Raw genomic sequence first — 17,824 nt, forward strand, 5'->3', positions numbered from 1 at the left:
AGCTCTCCTTTCTCACCATATCCTACTGCAAAGTTGAGATCTGCCTCTGTGGTTTTATTCAGAGTCCTTATTAGAGGTAAGTGTCAGTGCTGGTGGCAGATTGTTTTAAATAGTGATCGCTCAACTATGGAATTCACTTCCCACTTTGCTCTAACAAACTGCAAATGTATCCATTTTCAGGGCACATCTAAATCTATGTGTTTGCTTGAGCTTTTGTCTGCATGGGCAAGATGGGGTGTATTTTTATTTAGATCTATGTATGAGGTTGAGTTAATAGGTTTTGGCTGACATTGGTCAACTAATCATAAGGTTTTTAATGGTTTCAGAGTGGTAGCCGTGTTAGTCTGTATCAGCAAAAACAGCAAGGAGTACTTGTGGCACCTTAGAGACTAACAAATTTATTTGGGTTTTTAATAAAATTAGTATTGTTTTTCTTGTTATTTATCTAACATTTACATTGTACTAGAACCCAGGTGCTGTACAACCACATTACAAGTGACCGTGTCTGCCTCAAATGGTCTCTGCACATGTGACTGAAAAGAAGGTGATTGGCACATTTTAAAAAATAAGCAAACGGGAAACTTAGAAAAAGCATTCTTCACTTTCTTTCCAAAACCGTTGGATGCTGCTCTGTGCTGTTAACCAGCTGATACATATCTGTAATTAATTAAATTAACTCTGTGTCTAATATTTTCAGCACTCTGTTAAGTTTGTAAAATGCTCTGGGAAACTTCAAAATGAAAGCAGTATATAATGTACAATATTACTTCCTAGTAGATTTATATCTTTATTTTACTTCAGTTACCATTAAAAATGCATAATTTCAATGTTTTTTTTAAAAAAGCCTCTTTTAGAGATGAGATTAAGAACACCAAATTCATTTCACAACCAGCTGAGTCTCTTTTTAGAGATTTGAAGACAGGTCTCACTCTACAGCTGTGGAAAAGCTAGTTTGCTAACATCCTGTTTGTCTAATTGTAACTTCTAAACTGCGTACCTTCCCTAGCTGGCTTCATTCTTCTGCAGCATGGCTAGAAACAGTTTTCAGAAAAATATACATAAAAGTGCTATTAATTGCAAGAGGGTTACCCCCTCTTACTCCTCTGCTAAGTTCTGCTTGGACTGTGACTCAAGCCCTGGACAAGAGAACAGGGGCTACTTGGGCTACCCCCACCATGAGCAAGTGGGCAGGGAGGAAGTGGGGAGGGAGAGGAGCAGAGCCCTGGCTTACTTGCTGTCCAGAGTATCTGGGTGGGTGCTCAGAGAAGAATTCTTTGTTTCATAAATAATTGAGAAATAATGTATTCCTTCCCCAGAGTAAGTGGAAGGACGGGAAACATTGTTACCCTCTGAGACACAATTTGCAGTTTAGTCTGTTCCTAGGGGATACAGCTATGCATTGCCCCTAACTCAGGGCGATTGTAAGGCAACTATCTAGCCCTCAGTGACTAATCAATAACATAGCCATTATGATACTTGGAGATGTGGATGTGTTATGCTACAGGTAGGCTATTACTGTGGGTATTTTGCATGTTGAGCTGCCTTTTAACATGAAGCCTATAAGGATGTCACTGGTTTATGTCCCAACCCCGGTCATAACATACAGTTTCCAAAGCAATGGCTGGGAATGAAATTTGATACTCAGGGGATTGAACAATTCAGTTAAACATCTTCAGTGCCTCAACTATGATAAATCTTCAAGATACTTTGGAATGAAAATTGTTCCCTTTGAATCTTAAAGACATCAGCTCTTCTGCTTCTTTGAACTACTTTGTTTTGTTTTTTAAGTTATTGTTTTTTTCTGTGAATCTATAACGCTGGTTAATTCCTGCCTTTTAGGGGGTCTGGGTGAAGGAAATGCAGGAATGCAGAGGGTTAACATTGGGGAAGATTGCAGAAATCTGACTTAATTCTGTATGGGTCACTGACTGAAATTTCTCAGATCTCTGTATCCTGTTGCACTCATAATGCTTTAGCAGTGAAAAACTTTATGGGATGGAATAGCCTTAAAAACTAAAGCTAGATCCCAGTTTAAAAGCTCCAAAATTCTAGACTACAAAGCCAGCTTGGTTAGAACATATCATGGCTTATACTGGTTGCTATTTGCAGAAATCATTGAGCCCTAATAATCTCAATAAGGCTACGACATCACTATTTGATGGTTGCTAATGTTGTAGAACAACCAATACAATCTACATACCACACAGACTAAGCTGACAGTTTGTGCCACACACTCTCAAAGAAACTGCGGAACCACCTGATCAACATCCTCTGCAGCAAACAGGGAAAGATTAAGAATGAGCTCTCAAAACTGGATACTCTCATAAAGAACCAACCTTCCACACAAACTTCCTCATGGCTGGACTTTAGAAAAACTAGACAAGCCATCTACAACACACTCTTTGCTTCTCTACAAAAGAAAAAGGACTCTAAACTATCTAAACTACTACATGCCACAAGGGGCCACAACAGTGGTTCCCTTAACCCACCCAGCAATATTGTTAATCTATCCAACTATACTCTTAGCCCAGCAGAAGAATCTGTCCTATCTCGGGGCCTCTCCTTTTGCCCTTCCACCCTCACGAACATGACACAGTTCTGTGGTGACCTAGAATCCTATTTTCGACGTCTCCGACTCAAGAAATATTTCCAACACACCTCTGACCAACATATTAACCCACAGAGACCTTCCTACCAACACTACAAAAAGAAGGATTCTGGGTGGACTCCTCCTGAAGGTCGAAACAACAGACTAGACTTCTACATAGAGTGCTTCCGCCGACGTGCACGGGCTGAAATTGTGGAAAAGCAGCATCACTTGCCCCATAACCTCAGCCGTGCAGAACACAATCCCATCCACAGCCTCAGAAACAACTCTGACATCATAATCAAAAAGGCTGACAAAGGAGGTGCTGTCGTCATCATGAATAGGTCGGAATATGAATAAGAGTTTGCTAAGCAGCTCTCCAACACCACTTTCTAGAAGACATTACCCTCTGATCCCACTGAGGGTTACCAAAAGAAACTACACCATCTGCTCAAGAAACTCCCTGAAAAAGCACAAGAACAAATCTGCACAGATACACCCCTGGAACCCCGACCTGGGGTATTCTATCTGCTACCCAAGATCCATAAACCTGGAAATCATGGACGCCCCATCATCTCAGGCATTGGCACCCTGACAGCAGGATTGTCTTGCTATGTAGACTCCCTCCTCAGGCCCTACGCTCCCAGCACTCCCAGCTATCTTCGAGATACCACTGACTTCCTGAGAAAACTACAGTCCATCGGTGATCTTCCTAAAAACACCATCGTAGCCACTATGGATGTAGAAGCCTCTATACCAACACTCCACACAAAGATGGACTACAAGCCATCAGGAACAGTATCCCCGATAATGTCATGGCAAACCTGGTGGGTGAACTTTGTGACTTTGTCCTCACCCATAACTATTTCACATTTGGGGACAATGTATACCTTCAAATCAGTGGCACTGCCATGGGTACCCGCATGGCCCCACGGTATGCCAACATTTTTATGGCTGACTTAGAACAACGCTTCTTCAGCTCTCGTCCCCTAATACCCCTACTCTACTTGCGCTACATTGATGACATCTTCATCATCTGGACCCATGGAAAAGAAGCTCTTGAGGAATTCCACCATGATTTCAACAATTTCCATCCCACCATCAACCTCAGCCTGGACCAGTCCACACAAGAGATCCACTTCCTGGACACTACGGTGCTAAGAAGCGATGGTCACATAAACACCACCCGATATCGGAAACCTACTGACCGCTATGCCTACCTACATGCCTCTAGCTTTCATCCAGATCACACCACACAATCCAGTGTCTACAGCCAAGCCCTACGATATAACCGCATTTGTTCCAACCCCCAGACAAAGACAAACACCTACAAGATCTCTATCATGCATTCTTACATATACCCACCTGCTGAAGTGAAGAAACAGATTGACAGAGCCAGAAGAGTACCCAGAAGTCACCTACTACAGGACAGGCCCAACAAAGAAAATAACAGAACGCCACTAGCCATCACCTTCAGCCCCCAACTAAAACCTCTTCAACGCATCATCAAAGATCTACAACCTATCCTGAAGGACGACCCATCACTCTCACAAATCTTGGGAGACAGGCCAGTCCTTGCTTACAGACAGCCCCCCAATCTGAAGCAAATACTCACCAGCAACCACACACCACACAACAGAACCACTAACCCAGGAACCTATCCTTGCAACAAAGCCCGTTGCCAACTCTGTCCACATATCTATTCAGGGGATACCATCATAGGGCCTAATCACATCAGCCACACTATCAGAGGCTCGTTCACCTGCGCATCTATCAATGTGATATATGCCATCATGTACCAGCAATGCCCCTCTGCCATGTACATTGGCCAAACTGGACAGTCTCTACGTAAAAGAATGAATGGACACAAATCAGACGTCAAGAATTATAACATTCAAAAACCAGTAAGAGAACACTTCAGTCTCTCTGGTCACTCGATTACAGACCTGAGAGTGGCTATCCTTCAACAAAAAAACTTCAAAAACAGACTCCAATGAGAGACTGCTGAATTGGAATTAATTTGCAAACTGGATACAATTAACTTAGGCTTGAATAGAGACTGGGAGTGGATGGGTCATTACATAAAGTAAAACTATTTCCCCATGGTATTTCTCCCCCCACCCCACCCCCTACTGTTCCTCAGACGTTCTTGTTAACTGCTGGAAATGGCCCACCTTGATTATCACTACAAAAAGTTTTCCTCCTTCCCCCCACTTCCTGCTGGTAATAGCTCTTCTTAAGTGATCACTCTCCTTACAGTGTGTATGATAAAACCCATTGTTTCATGTTTTCTGTGTGTGTATATAAATCTCCCCACTGTATTTTCCACCAAATGCATCCGATGAAGTGAGCTGTAGCTCACAAAAGCTTATGCTCAAACAAATTTGTTAGTTTCTAAGGTGCCACAAGTACTCCTTTTCTTTTTGCGAATACAGACTAACATGGCTGCTACTCTGAAACCTAGAACAACCAAGTATTAGTGCCAACTCAGCAAGCATACAGTATAGTGTGACGGGGCAAAGCCAGATGTCTATAGAAAAGTAGTGGGAGATAGATATATTAGCTCGGGCTAAACAAATCCCTGGTACCAGGATAAGTGAAATGGCAGCTGCTCCAGGTCAGTTAAGACACCTGGGGCCAATTAAGAACTTTCCAGAAGGCAGGGAGAAGGCTAGGTTGATTGGGACACCTGAAGCCAATCAGGGGCTGGCTGAAACTAGTTAAAAGCCTCCCAGTTAGTCAGGTGGGTGGGCATGTCAGGAGCTGTGGAAGGAAGTTGCGCTGTTGGAGAGGCTGAGTAGTACACACCATATCAGGCACAAGGAAGGAGGCCCTGTGATAAGGGTGAAGTGGAGCTTGAGGAAGTGAGGGCTGCTGTGGGAGAAGTAGCCAGGTAATTGTATATGTCATGTTTCTAAGAGGTCAGCTACCATAACTGATACTATTAGGATCCCTGGGCTGGAGCCCGGAGTAGAGGGTGGGCCTGGGCTCCCCGCCACCTTTGCCCCCTGATTAATCACCGAGACTGGGAGACAACAGAGACTGTGCAAGGAAGGATAACTTCTCTTCACCTCCCTCGCTGGCTTATGATGAAAATGGCTCCGTAGACTGTGATCCTTGTCTCTAGAGAGAGAAGGGTTACGTGCAGGGTCACAGTGAGCCTCTGAGGCTAGCGAAATCCGCCAGGAAACACGGGACCCATGGAGGCAAGGACAGAACTTTGTCACAATAGCAAATAATGAACTAGTCTTGTGCTCCTGTCTGGGAAGCTGGAAAGCTTTGCAGTCAGGCACTGGAGACTACTACCATTCACTATAATTGACTTTGGGTCTGATCTTGCAAGATATTAGCACTGTCTCTAATGTGCTGAGTCTGCTCAATTCCTATTGAAGTCAATGGAAGCTGAGGGTACTCATATCTTGCAGAAGATGCTCAGTATGTTGTAGGATAGGGTCAGGCCTTTTACATTGGCACAGTTTTGTTGTTGTAAGTATTCAGAGACCAAAGGTTTGTTGCGATTGGATGTGGATTGGATATGCATTTGCCACTTAACGGGGTATGGCGTAGAATTTTATCTTTTAGTTTGAGGATAAATGTGTTAGAATATATATTGCATGAAAAAACCTTACATAACTTTCCATCTTGAGGGATCCTATATGTTTCTATTAGATCTCACTTCATTTTGAGATGCTTTATTCTTCCACCCATGAACACTGGTTCCCACTCACCATGTTTTTACCAAGAGTACTTTGGAATTCATTAATAGTCCTTTTCAGTTGGCTGCAGCCATTGCTATTCATAATAATATCCGTTTAGTATATCACAATAACCAGCAGTAGTGATGTTTGCATAAATTAGATGATTTTATTTGACAGTAGAAACAGCAAAAATAGTAGTAAAAGAGAACAGGAAATGCAAGAACAGCTAACCCAATTCATAAATGTATCACTAATAAATGGCCTATTCTACCTTGAATATTGTGTGGATTTCTTATAAGTGAATATCTCAAAGTACTACTGTCTGTTTGCGATGACACCCTTCGGTACTGATTCCTGGTTGTCTAGTGTTTTTATTCTTGGAGAGTAAGATAGTCTGAGTCTCTTCAGTAGTTCTTTCCATCAGCCACCTTGTCTCTTTTGCTGCTGCTTTGAGAGCCTGCAGTAAATAAGGAGGTAAAGAACAATGATTATTTTAGCATGTTATACATGTGAAAACAGCTTCAGCAGGTGGAGAGAAAAATTTAGCTCCTACCTCAACTCTCAATCCTCCCTCTCAGAACTTTTCTTTGAAATAACATTAAATTAGCAGCCTGGGTCACTTCTACAGTATTTTGCAAGATACTTCTACAGTATTTTGCAAGATTGCAGACCCAAGAACATTCATAGCAAATTCTCCTTAAATGTGTGCATAATAGTTCTGAACTGCTCAGTCTTGACTTTCTTCATAGTCCTCTCACCCATAGGAATGACTATGTGATTGGCTGTTTAAATATCCTTTTATTGTGCTATAGTCTCAGATACTTTTCCCCACCTTTAGTATCTTGCTGTGACTATATAAAGATCCCTAGCAAGGAGCTGTAATCTGTTAAAAATTTCTAACTAGACTGAATGGCATTCTTTGTTTGAATTCTATCAATGACAGGGAGCAATGTAGGGTTGCCAACTTTCTGATTGCAGAAAACCAAACACCCTTGCCCTGCCCCTGCCATGCCCCTTCCCTGAGACCCCACCCCTGCCCACCCCTTCTCTGAGGCTCCCCTCGCCACTCACTCCATTGCCCCTCCCTCTGTCACTTGCTCTCCCCCACCCTCATTCACTCGCTCATTTTTACTGGGCTGGGGCAGGGGTTTGGGGTGGTGGAGGGGGTGGGGGTTCCAGCTGGGGTTGCATGCTTTGTGGTGGGGCTGGAAATGAAGGATTTGGGGTGTAGGAGGGGAGTCTGGGCTGGGGTGTGGGGCTGAGGGGTTCAGAGTGTGGGAGGGGGCTCTGGGCTGGGGCAGGGGGTTGGAGTGCAGGAGGGGTGAGGGCTCTGGCTGGGGATGCGGGCACTGGGGTGAGGCCAGGGATGAGGGTGGGGCAGGGGCATGGCAGGGGGTGTTCGGTTTTGTGCTATTAGAAAGTTGGCAACCCTAGAGGAGGTGTGGGGTGCAGGCTCTAGGAGGGAGTTTGGGTGCAGGAGGGGGCTCAAGGCTGGGGCAGGGATTTAGGGTGTGGGAGGGGATGCGGGCTCTAGGCAGCACTTAACTCAAGCTGCTCCCTGAAGTGGCCAGCATGTCCCTGTGGCCCCTACACACAGGGGTGGCCAGGGAAACTTTGCATGCAGCCCTTGCCTGCAGGTGCCGCCCCCACAGCTCCCATTGGCCAATGGTTCCAGGCCAATGGGAGCTGTGGAGCCGGCTCTCGGGGCAGGGGCAGGGCACGGAGCCTCCTTGGCCGCTCCTGTGCCTAGGGGCCACAGAGACAGTGGTGGACGATTCTGGGAGCCACGTAGAACCAGGGCAGGCAAGGAGTCTGCCTTAGCCCTGCTGCATCGCTGACTGGACCTTTAACGGCCTGGTCAGCAGTACTGATTGGAGCTGCCAGGGTCCCTTTTCGACCGGGTATTCTGGTTGAAGACTGGATGCGTGGCATAGACAGCAAGATGGATACCACTCATCAATAGATTCTTCTTTTATTAAAATAAAAATACCCTGCCTTTTATAGGTTCCTATAAAGAAAGAGAATCCTTACCAGCAGTTCCATAAAGGGTCCAAAACATCCTGTGGCACAAAGAGAAAACAATTATAGCAAAGAACGATAACAAATATCAAGTGCTGGATGAAAGGAAGATATGAAAAAGTAAAGTCTCTCTATCAGGCGCTCCTTTCATCATCAGGAAAGAAAGGGTTAGCTCCTTGCTGGCTCCTGTACTGACTCTTCTGCTCCTTCGCTCAGGGAAGAGGAAACTATAGAAGATGTGCCAGAAAAGGACAGAAGTGGCAAAGAGGATTCTGGAACTAAGGAAATAAATTAAATATGAGAAATTTAAGAATCTGTCCAATCCCAAATGTTTTTCCATGTTCCAGAATATGAGGAATGTTTTCCCTTTGGTGCCACACATGAACTGAGAAAAGGCTATGGCACCAAGTCTGGAGTGAAGTTATATGCTGTTTGAAATTAGCTATATAACTGAGTCTGCATTCAGATCCCTCCTCAAGATTCACTTCTACCATGATGCCTACAAGAAAAGAACCAGCTGTGGATATTTGGAGATAATCTATTTGTTTTATAAAACAACACTAACAACATTGTGTTATTAAGACATTGTGTAACTAATAACCACCTTGATTACTTTACTTATATGTTCTATTTTTTTCCTCTACCCTTTGTCTGTTTGTCATTAAGTTTTGAAACTCTTTGGGGCAGAAACTGTGCCTTCTTTTATTTTTAGAAAGCAACTAGCACAGTGTAGGCATTACTGGAAACAAATAATAAATTAACTAGTAATAATTAATAAATTATAAAAATAATAATTAATGTAGGTCAGTGGTTCTCAAACTTTTATACTGGTGACCCCTTTTACATAGCATGCCTTTGAGTGTGACCCCCCCCTTATAAATTAAAAACACTTTTTATATATTTAACACCATTATAAATGCTGGAGGCAAAGCAGGGTTTGGCAGTGGAGGCTGACAGCTCGTGACCCCCCATGTAATAACCTTGTGACCCCCTGAGGTGTCCCCACCTCCAGTTTGAGAACCCCTGATGTAGATATATATGATGCAAAATAATAATTCCCATCTGCACAACACAGGTGGGATCACTGACATTTGCAGATTTGTCATGTATCCTGCAAACGTCGTTCACTGGACATTTTAGAGTCTCCAAGTGTATTTTAAATTGAATGTACTGTGGTGCAGAGTTACCACAGGAATATCATGATAGTCTAACAACCCTCAAATGTCTTTTGCAGTGAGTATAGTTACATACTAGGAGTCATGGCCTTCCAGCAGCTGGCGGTAAGTGGCAATCTCCTGCTCCAGCCGGGTCTTGATGTTCATGAGTATCTTGTAATCACTATTCTGCTGCTCCATATCAGCTCGAAGGTCGGTCAGCTGTGCCTCGATGTTTCCAATCAGGTGCTGGATCTGTGCCAGCTGGGCACCATAGCGATTCTCAGTGTCTGCCAAGGTGCCTTCCAAGGCAGTTTTCTGAGAATAAAGAAGTTGGAAGAAAAATAATTCAAAGTCTGTCAAATACAGGATTGTTCTTTAGAAAGGAAACACCCTTGATTAGGAGTCATTTATTACTATACCTGTCCTAGCATGGATTTATAAAGTGCAAATCTTGGGAGAAATTGCCACATACCATGCTAAGCTGGGTCTGAAGTTCTATCTCCAGGCCTTGGAGGGTGCGTCTCAGATCTGTGATTTCAGTCTTGCTGGTCTGCAGCTGTTCAGTATTGATGGCTACTTCTTGGTTCAGCTCTTCAATCTGAAGTGGAGAAAACATTTGAAAAATGGAGTGCAGTTTTCTGAAGATCACGAAAGGCTGTAGGAGCCTTTTTCTACAAGAGGTTTGAAATTATTTTCTTCTGTCTTGTATTGTTTTATTTTTTTACCTTGCTGTTGAACCAAGTTTCAGCATCCTTCCTGTTCTTCTCAGCCATGACTTCATACTGGTCTCTCATGTCAGCCAGGATCTTGGTCAGATCAATACCTGGAGCAGAGTCAACCTCAACACTGACTTGCCCACCTGTTTGACCACCCAGGGCTTTAATTTCCTATAGTAACGTTGCAGAGAAAGACACAAGCATGAGTTAAAGACACTACTATTCTCTCGAGTTCACTCACTCTCCTCAAGGGTTAACCTCTGATTGATCATTCTCAAATATTTGCAGTGAGAGGCTTTTTTTACCCAATCTATAAAGAGGCTTTTTATATTCTACTAGAAAGCCCAGCATAACTGAGAAATTCCAGATTCCCTCCTACAAATCAGTCATCTTTTTCCTACTGCTATTTTCACATGTATGCTTTGGGTTTTTTACCTCCTCATGGTTCTTCTTTAGGTAAGCCAGCTCTTCCTTCAGGCTTTCTATCTGCATCTCCAGGTCAGTTCTGGCTAGGGTCAGCTCATCCAGGACTCTCTTCAGGCCATTGATGTCAGCCTCAACACTCATGCGCAGGGCCTGCTCTGTTTCATACCTTCCAAAAAAGCAGACAAAAGAAGAACAAAACCAAGAGTTATTTAAATCTAGAACAAGGGGCAAATAGTATTTATTATCATTTGACTTTGACTTTAGTTTTCTTCATCATATAAAAAAGCCTTATATTTGTAATAATGAATCTATCCTAATATTTTGCACATAGGTTTATATGAGCAGTATAACTTACGTGATATGTACAGCACAAGTCGAATTTAATGTATGGAATTTAATGATATTACTTTAATAGACCAAGACGTTGTGCAGGAAGGTGTTGTGTGATCTTCCCTCTACACTCTATAAATTTACATTGTAGGATGCTGTACTACAATTTTTCTAATCCTTATATGGCTCTGCAGAATCATTCTCGGCATCCTCATTATTGTAGCCATTATTAACTTTGCTGAATTGATCTTTATAGATCTTTGTCATGATCTTTATAGACTGTCTGCTAACATATAGGAGGAGGTCCACCCAACCCATTACGGTTGGTTGATTAAGCCAGGTACATTGTGAAACCCATATTATATACTGGCTATATCCATTTTCAGACCATATTTTTATTGTCTAGTTTAATGCATGGCTCAAGTGACATTCCTTTTGCTTTTTCAAATGATAATGACATGAATATCTGCCTACCTTTCAGTTAGGGTTGCCGCTTTCTAATCAAACCAAACACCACAGCTCCGCCCCTTCTCCGAGGCCCCACCTCCATTTGCTCCATCCCCCCTCCCTTCATCACTCAATCTCCCCCACCATCACACACTTTTACTGGGCTTGGGCAGGGGATTAAGGTGCAAGAGGGGGGTGACGGCTCCATCTGGGGATGTGGGCTCTGGGTGGGGCTGGGGATTTGGGGTGTGGGGGGTATGGGCTCTGGGCTGGGGGTGTGGGCTCTGAGTGGGGCCAGAAATTAGGGGTTCAGGGTGTGGGAGAGAGCTCTGGGCTGGGACAGGGGGCTGGGGTATGGGGAGTTGGGGTGAGGGCTCCGGCTGCAGATGTGGGCTGTGGGGTGGGGCCAGGGACGAAGGGTTTGGGGTGCAGGAGGGCGCGGGGCAGGGTGTTGGGGAGGTGCAGGTTCCGGGAGGGAGTTTGGGTGTGGGAGGGGACTCCAGGCTGGGGTAGGGGGCTCGAGGTGCAGGGTCCCCGCGGCACTTACCACGGCTCCCAGGAATCAGCTGCCAGGTCCCTGCAGCCCCTAGATGCACGGGTGGCCACGGAGGCTATGAGCGCTGCCTTCATGCCTGCAGGTGCCACCCCTGCAGCTCCCACTGGTCATAGTTCCTGGCCAATGGGAGCTGCAGAGCCAGCCCTCGGGGCGGGGACAGCATATGGAGCCTTCCTGGCCGTCCATGAGCCTAGGGGCCGCAGGGACCTGGTGGCCGCTTCTGGCAGATGGGGGGAGTTAGGGCAGGCAGGGAGCCTGCCTTAGCCCCGGGCCCCTGCTGTGCTGCCGACTGGACTTTTAATGGCCCTGTTGCAGTGCTGACCAGAGCCATCAGGGTCCCTTTTTGACCGGGCGTACCAGTTAAAAACCAGACGCCTGACAACCTGACTTTCAGTATCTCCTTGCCTTAGAGGAATTTACTCACTTGGTTTTGAAGTCATCAGCAGCCAGCCTGGCATTATCAATTTGCAGAACAATCTTGGAGTTGTCAATGGTGGCAGCAAGAATCTGGAAAAAGCCAAGTGGCACAAAGTGAATCACAGTCTGGCCTGAAATAACCGTATGCCTCCATTCATTACAATCTCGGATAAAAGACATAACAAATTCTGGTGAAATTCTAACAAAACTATGTGGGGCCTTAAAGTTGAGTAACTGACATTTCAGGTCCTTTTGTTTTATTCCTAAAGTAGGCCTGTCTCTTTGATCAAGGGCAGTAGGGTCTTCAGTTAACATACTGGACAAAATTAATCTCTGAAGTAATTTCACTCAAGGCTGTGGAGCTACATCAGGAATGGATTTGCCCCTTTCTTTGTGTGATCTGCCATAAAGGATCTACCCATCAGTTTCTGAGATGTAGCATGTAGATCAGGAAATGACTCCTTCTCTGGGCAGGTTTCAGAGTAGCAGCCGTGTTAGTCTGTATTCGCAAAAAGAAAAGGAGTACTTGTGGCACCTTAGAGACTAACAAATTTATTAGAGCATAAGCTTTCGTGAGCTACAGCTCACTTCATCGGATGCATTTGGTGGAAAAAACAGAGGAGAGATTTATATACACACACACACAGAGAACATGAAACAATGGGTTTATCATACACACTGTAAGGAGAGTGATCACTTAAGATAAGCCATCACCAGCAGCAGGGGGGGGAAAGGAGGAAAACCTTTCATGGTGACAAGCAGGTAGGCTAATTCCAGCAGTTAACAAGAATATCAGAGGAACAGTGGGGGGTGGGGTGGGAGGGAAAAATACCATGCGGAAATAGTTTTACTTTGTGTAATGACGCATCCATTCCCAGTCTCTATTCAAGGCTAAGTTAATTGTATCCAGTTTGCAAATTAATTCCAATTCAGCAGTCTCTCGTTGGAGTCTGTTTTTGAAGCTTTTTTGTTGAAGTATAGCCACTCTTAGGTCTGTGATCGAGTGACCAGAGAGATTGAAGTGTTCTCCAACTGGTTTTTGAATGTTATAATTCTTGACGTCTGATTTGTGTCCATTCATTCTTTTACGTAGAGACTGTCCAGTTTGGCCAATGTACATGGCAGAGGGGCATTGCTGGCACATGATGGCATATATCACATTGGTAGATGCGCAGGTGAAGGAGCCTCTGATAGTGTGGCTGATGTGATTAGGCCCTATGATGGTATCCCCTGAATAGATATGTGGACAGAGTTGGCAACGGGCTTTGTTGCAAGGATAGGTTCCTGGGTTAGTGGTTCTGTTGTGTGGTGTGTGGTTGCTGGTGAGTATTTGCTTCAGATTGGGGCGCTGTCTGTAAGCAAGGACTGGCCTGTCTCCCAAGATCTGTGAGAGTGATGGGTCGTGGGCAGGCTCACTGAATTCCACTGATTGAATTCCTACCACCATATTAAAGAGCCCCAAGGAGACAGAGGTGCTGAGCAAAGGAAGTCTGCTGAGTCTCTCTGGGCAGAAATTCTGCTCAGGAGGCTTTTATCTGTGTTAGCCCTGACCAGAGATTTGGGGGTTCATATTACTTTTATATAAATAAAAACAAATTATGCCTTTGTATATAACTCTGTAATGGAATACAGTATAATAATATATGACAATTCTATATCATATTTGTATAGAGTTTGAATGTATTTTATCTCCTAGCCTAATTATAAAACAGGTTCCCCAGCTCAAGAATGCTGAGTGATTCCTGTAACACACCATGAACAGCCACACAGAAAGTTTTGTTTACTTAAAACTTCTTCCCTGTGTACCTTACCTGACAAATTTACTTTTATGAGCCACCTTATGTGGAGCCAGGAAAGAATTTTCCCCCAGGTCAGATTGGTGGGGACCTTGGCGGGGTTTCACGTTTCTCTGCAGTGTGTGGATCAGGTCACTTGCCAGGATTATCTGGATATATCTCACTTCATCATTTCCCTGTCATTGCAGGGCCTTGGGCATTGGTCTCTCCAGTTCTCTGCCTGTAGCACACAATAGTCTCTTGTGGGCTGTAATACTTTGCTCTAATTTTGATGGTTGAGTTTAGTGTGTGGATTTTGGGTGGTATTGGTGGCCTGTGGTTTACAGAAGGTCAGACTAGATGATCTGATAGTCTCTTGTGGCCTAAAATTCTATGACTTTCAGAAATCAATAGGTCATCTGGAAAACACAGTGGGAGCTGCTCACTCTCATGAGTTGGGAATAAAGAGCAAGAGCCTAGGAGATTTCAAATGAGGGAATCTAATTCCAGCTCTTCTTTTTCGGAGGTTCATTTCTGAAATCAGTACAGTGAGAGCGAGGTAAGCCCAAGGGAAAGGAAACTGTGTGGGTGGGGTCATGAACCACACTAAGATCTGAAAAATAAACTTTAGGTTTTCTCATGAGACTGTGTTTAATAGTTCAGTCTGCAATCATGTATATCTTCTAAGGTGTGTACCACCCTTAAACAAAAGTATTGTGCACTAATGGATTTGCTGAGGCGCAATGAATCCTTTATTTATATATAATTTGTATGCACTTAATTTAGTTAATGTTGGCTATTTCTTTTTTCTTTAAGTAACATATTTAAACACTTTCTTCTTCAAAGTTCAAGCTCAGAAGGCGAAATAAAAAAGCTTTAAAAAATCTCAGTTTCATGTGGTAAAATTCTGAAGTGCTCCAGCTCACATATGCAAACCCCTATATTTGATCAGTTCTTATTTTAACTGTTAATATCAACTCAGAGATTAGTCATCTTCTCTGATAACTGCTAAAGCAGTGCACAGACTGGCTGTCCAGAGGCTTAAACAAAAGTGTATGATTGGTAGGAGACTGCAGAGATAGACAGATATCTACAGTAGTTGACAAGATTTAAACTGAAGGGTGACTTTTTTTTTCTTTTTTTTTTTGGTATGCCAAATTCATTCCAAAACCAAATTGGTACGACTCTTGTTGACTACAGTAGCAGTTGCATCCACTTACACCAAGGCTAAATTTGGTACAGTAACTGTGCGAAATTAATTGAGAAAAATGTAAGGACTTTACTACTGTTTTCAGGGGCATTGAGTATTTGTGGGGTTGTGGGAGTTAGTGGGGCCCTCAAATCATTTCACCATTGACTATTAAAGGTGTCACTTGTGCACATTTTCTTAGCTAACAATTTTACAACAGATACATTTCATACTGGGCATTGTCATTGTCCATCCCTTCTGATTCACTACATACTCACATCATCCTTCTACTCTCCCATAATCCACCATTTCTTTTGGCTGGTTTTCTATTGAGGCTTTTCTTTTCATTTCTTATTAAATTTCAGAAATGTAATTGAGGCTGAATTTGTCTTTCATTGTTAGTGGAAACTACATAATAAAACAGTTATAATTATTTACAGATAATAACATTTTCCTTTCATCTGCTAATGATAGTTACATGATATAAATGCTGTTTTAACAAACATTTCAGTCTATCCTTAGATGCTTTTTAACAAACTTTAACACCTACCTTGTCTCGAAGATCTTCAATAGTCTTGTAATATGGGCTGTAATCAGAGGCTGGCCCTGGTCTTTGTCTCTGGTACCAGTCTCGGATTTTAATTTCTAGCTCAGAATTTGCCTCCTCCAGAGCACGTACTTTGTCCAGGTAGGATGCCAGGCGGTCATTCAGGTTCTGCATAGTTGTCTTTTCATTTCCAGAAAGGAGGCCATCACCACCACCAAAGCCACCGTACAAATTACCACCATATCCACCCCCAAGGCCACCTCCTACCCCAGAAGAGACAAACCGAGCAGTAGAGACAGAAATACCCCTATCACCAGATCCTCCATGTATACTTGAAGCCCTGAAGGAACCAACAGCCCGACCGCCTGAGGAACCACTAATATTACCTGACCCAGAAGAAGTTATTTGCTTCAAGCTGTATGTGGACATGGTGAGTAAATAGCAAGGATTGAACTCTAAGCACAGTTCAGATAGTTTGTGCTCTTGAAGCAGGAGTGAAAGATTCTTTCTCCCACCTGGCGTCTTTTATGCCTGTGACAATGGGAGTTGTCCATAGAACATGATATGTAAGCCCTGTGGAATTCACTAGCCGTAAGCCTTTTGCCAACACTGAAATTCTTCTTATTGGTCAGTCGATATGAAGTGGGCTGTGTATCTTTGCCAAATACTTTCAGACATACCGGATTTCTTTTTTTTCTCCCTTCTCTTCCTCTTCAGACAAAAGGTGTGATTCATAGTATGTGGCTCTCTGCTCAAAGAGACATTTGTGACTCTAGAATTATAATTTTCTTATACTGAAACAAAAGACCCTTAAGCACACACCCCTTCTGCACTGTACAGTGTCTCCATTGTGAAGACTTTCCTTAGGTAATTTCAAAAGAAGGTTTATAACACATAGTAATGCAGTGAGTGGCTGTTAGGCTGTTAATAGAGCCTTGTATAGAGGGAACCCAGATGACAAACAGCACTGTGAGGAGAGACCTTTGGAAAAATAAAGTCCAACACTTACCCAACTTTTTCATTACTTCTCCCATAAAATTCTTCTTTCAAAAAAAAAATTTCTCAAACACTGGTTCTTTGCTCTCAGTTCCTTCTAAGAGTACGGCAGGACAAAGGGTTTGATGGTAGAAATTACATGAAAATATCTGGTTTCAGAGTAGCAGCCGTGTTAGTCTGTATTCGCAAAAAGAAAAGGAGTACTTGTGGCACCTTAGAGACTAACAAATTTATTAGAGCATAAGCTTTCGTGAGCTACAGCTCACTTCATCGGATGCATTTGGTGGAAAAAACAGAGGAGAGATTTATATACACACACACAGAGAACATGAAACAATGGGTTTATCATACACACTGTAAGGAGAGTGATCACTTAAGATAAGCCATCACTAGCAGCGGGGGGGGGGGGGGGGGGGGGGGGGGAAAGGAGGAAAACCTTCCATGGTGACAAGCAGATAGGCTAATTCCAGCAGTTAACAAGAATATCAGAGGAACAGTGGGGGGTGGGGTGGGGGGGAGAAATACCATGGGGAAATAGTTTTACTTTGTGTAATGACTCATCCATTCCCAGTCTCTATTCAAGCCTAAGTTAATTGTATCCAGTTTGCAAATTAATTCCAATTCAGCAGTCTCTCGTTGGAGTCTGTTTTTGAAGCTTTTTTGTTGAAGGATAGCCACTCTTAGGTCTGTGATCGAGTGACCAGAGAGATTGAAGTGTTCTCCAACTGGTTTTTGAATGTTATAATTCTTGACGTCTGATTTGTGTCCATTCATTCTTTTACGTAGAGACTGTCCAGTTTGGCCAATGTACATGGCAGAGGGGCATTGCTGGCACATGATGGCATATATCACATTGGTAGATGCGCAGGTGAACGAGCCTCTGATAGTGTGGCTGATGTGATTAGGCCCTATGATGGTATCCCCTGAATAGATATGTGGACACAGTTGGCAACGGGCTTTGTTG

General features: G+C 43.5%; 1 protein-coding gene across 1 annotated transcript; it reads right to left on the reverse strand.

Annotated features, from left to right (window-relative positions):
* Positions 1 to 6,435: 6,435 nt before the first annotated feature.
* LOC119849030 (keratin, type I cytoskeletal 19-like) lies at positions 6,436 to 16,400 on the reverse strand. Its single transcript, XM_038385601.2, has 8 exons — positions 15,868 to 16,400; positions 12,361 to 12,443; positions 10,613 to 10,769; positions 10,187 to 10,348; positions 9,934 to 10,059; positions 9,556 to 9,776; positions 8,317 to 8,345; positions 6,436 to 6,742 (listed from the first exon to the last, which is right to left on the reverse strand). Coding segments are annotated over exons 1-7 (1,176 nt in total). The 5' UTR covers positions 16,294 to 16,400; the 3' UTR covers positions 6,436 to 6,742; positions 8,317 to 8,344.
* Positions 16,401 to 17,824: the final 1,424 nt, after the last annotated feature.

This window comes from Dermochelys coriacea, chromosome 27 (genome assembly GCF_009764565.3).
Source record: "Dermochelys coriacea isolate rDerCor1 chromosome 27, rDerCor1.pri.v4, whole genome shotgun sequence".
NCBI classification, from domain to species: Eukaryota; Metazoa; Chordata; order Testudines; family Dermochelyidae; genus Dermochelys; species Dermochelys coriacea.

Coding starts and splice junctions, on each gene's coding strand:
- LOC119849030 (XM_038385601.2), bottom strand. CDS start 16,293: ATGTCCACATACAGCTTGAAGCAAATAACTTCTTCTGGGTCAGGTAAT. Junction 10,770..12,360: donor GCTGATGACTTCAAAACCAA/GTGAGTAAATTC, acceptor CTTTTTTGGAAG/GTATGAAACAGAGCAGGCCC. Junction 10,349..10,612: donor TAAAGAAGAACCATGAGGAG/GTAAAAAACCCA, acceptor ACGTTACTATAG/GAAATTAAAGCCCTGGGTGG.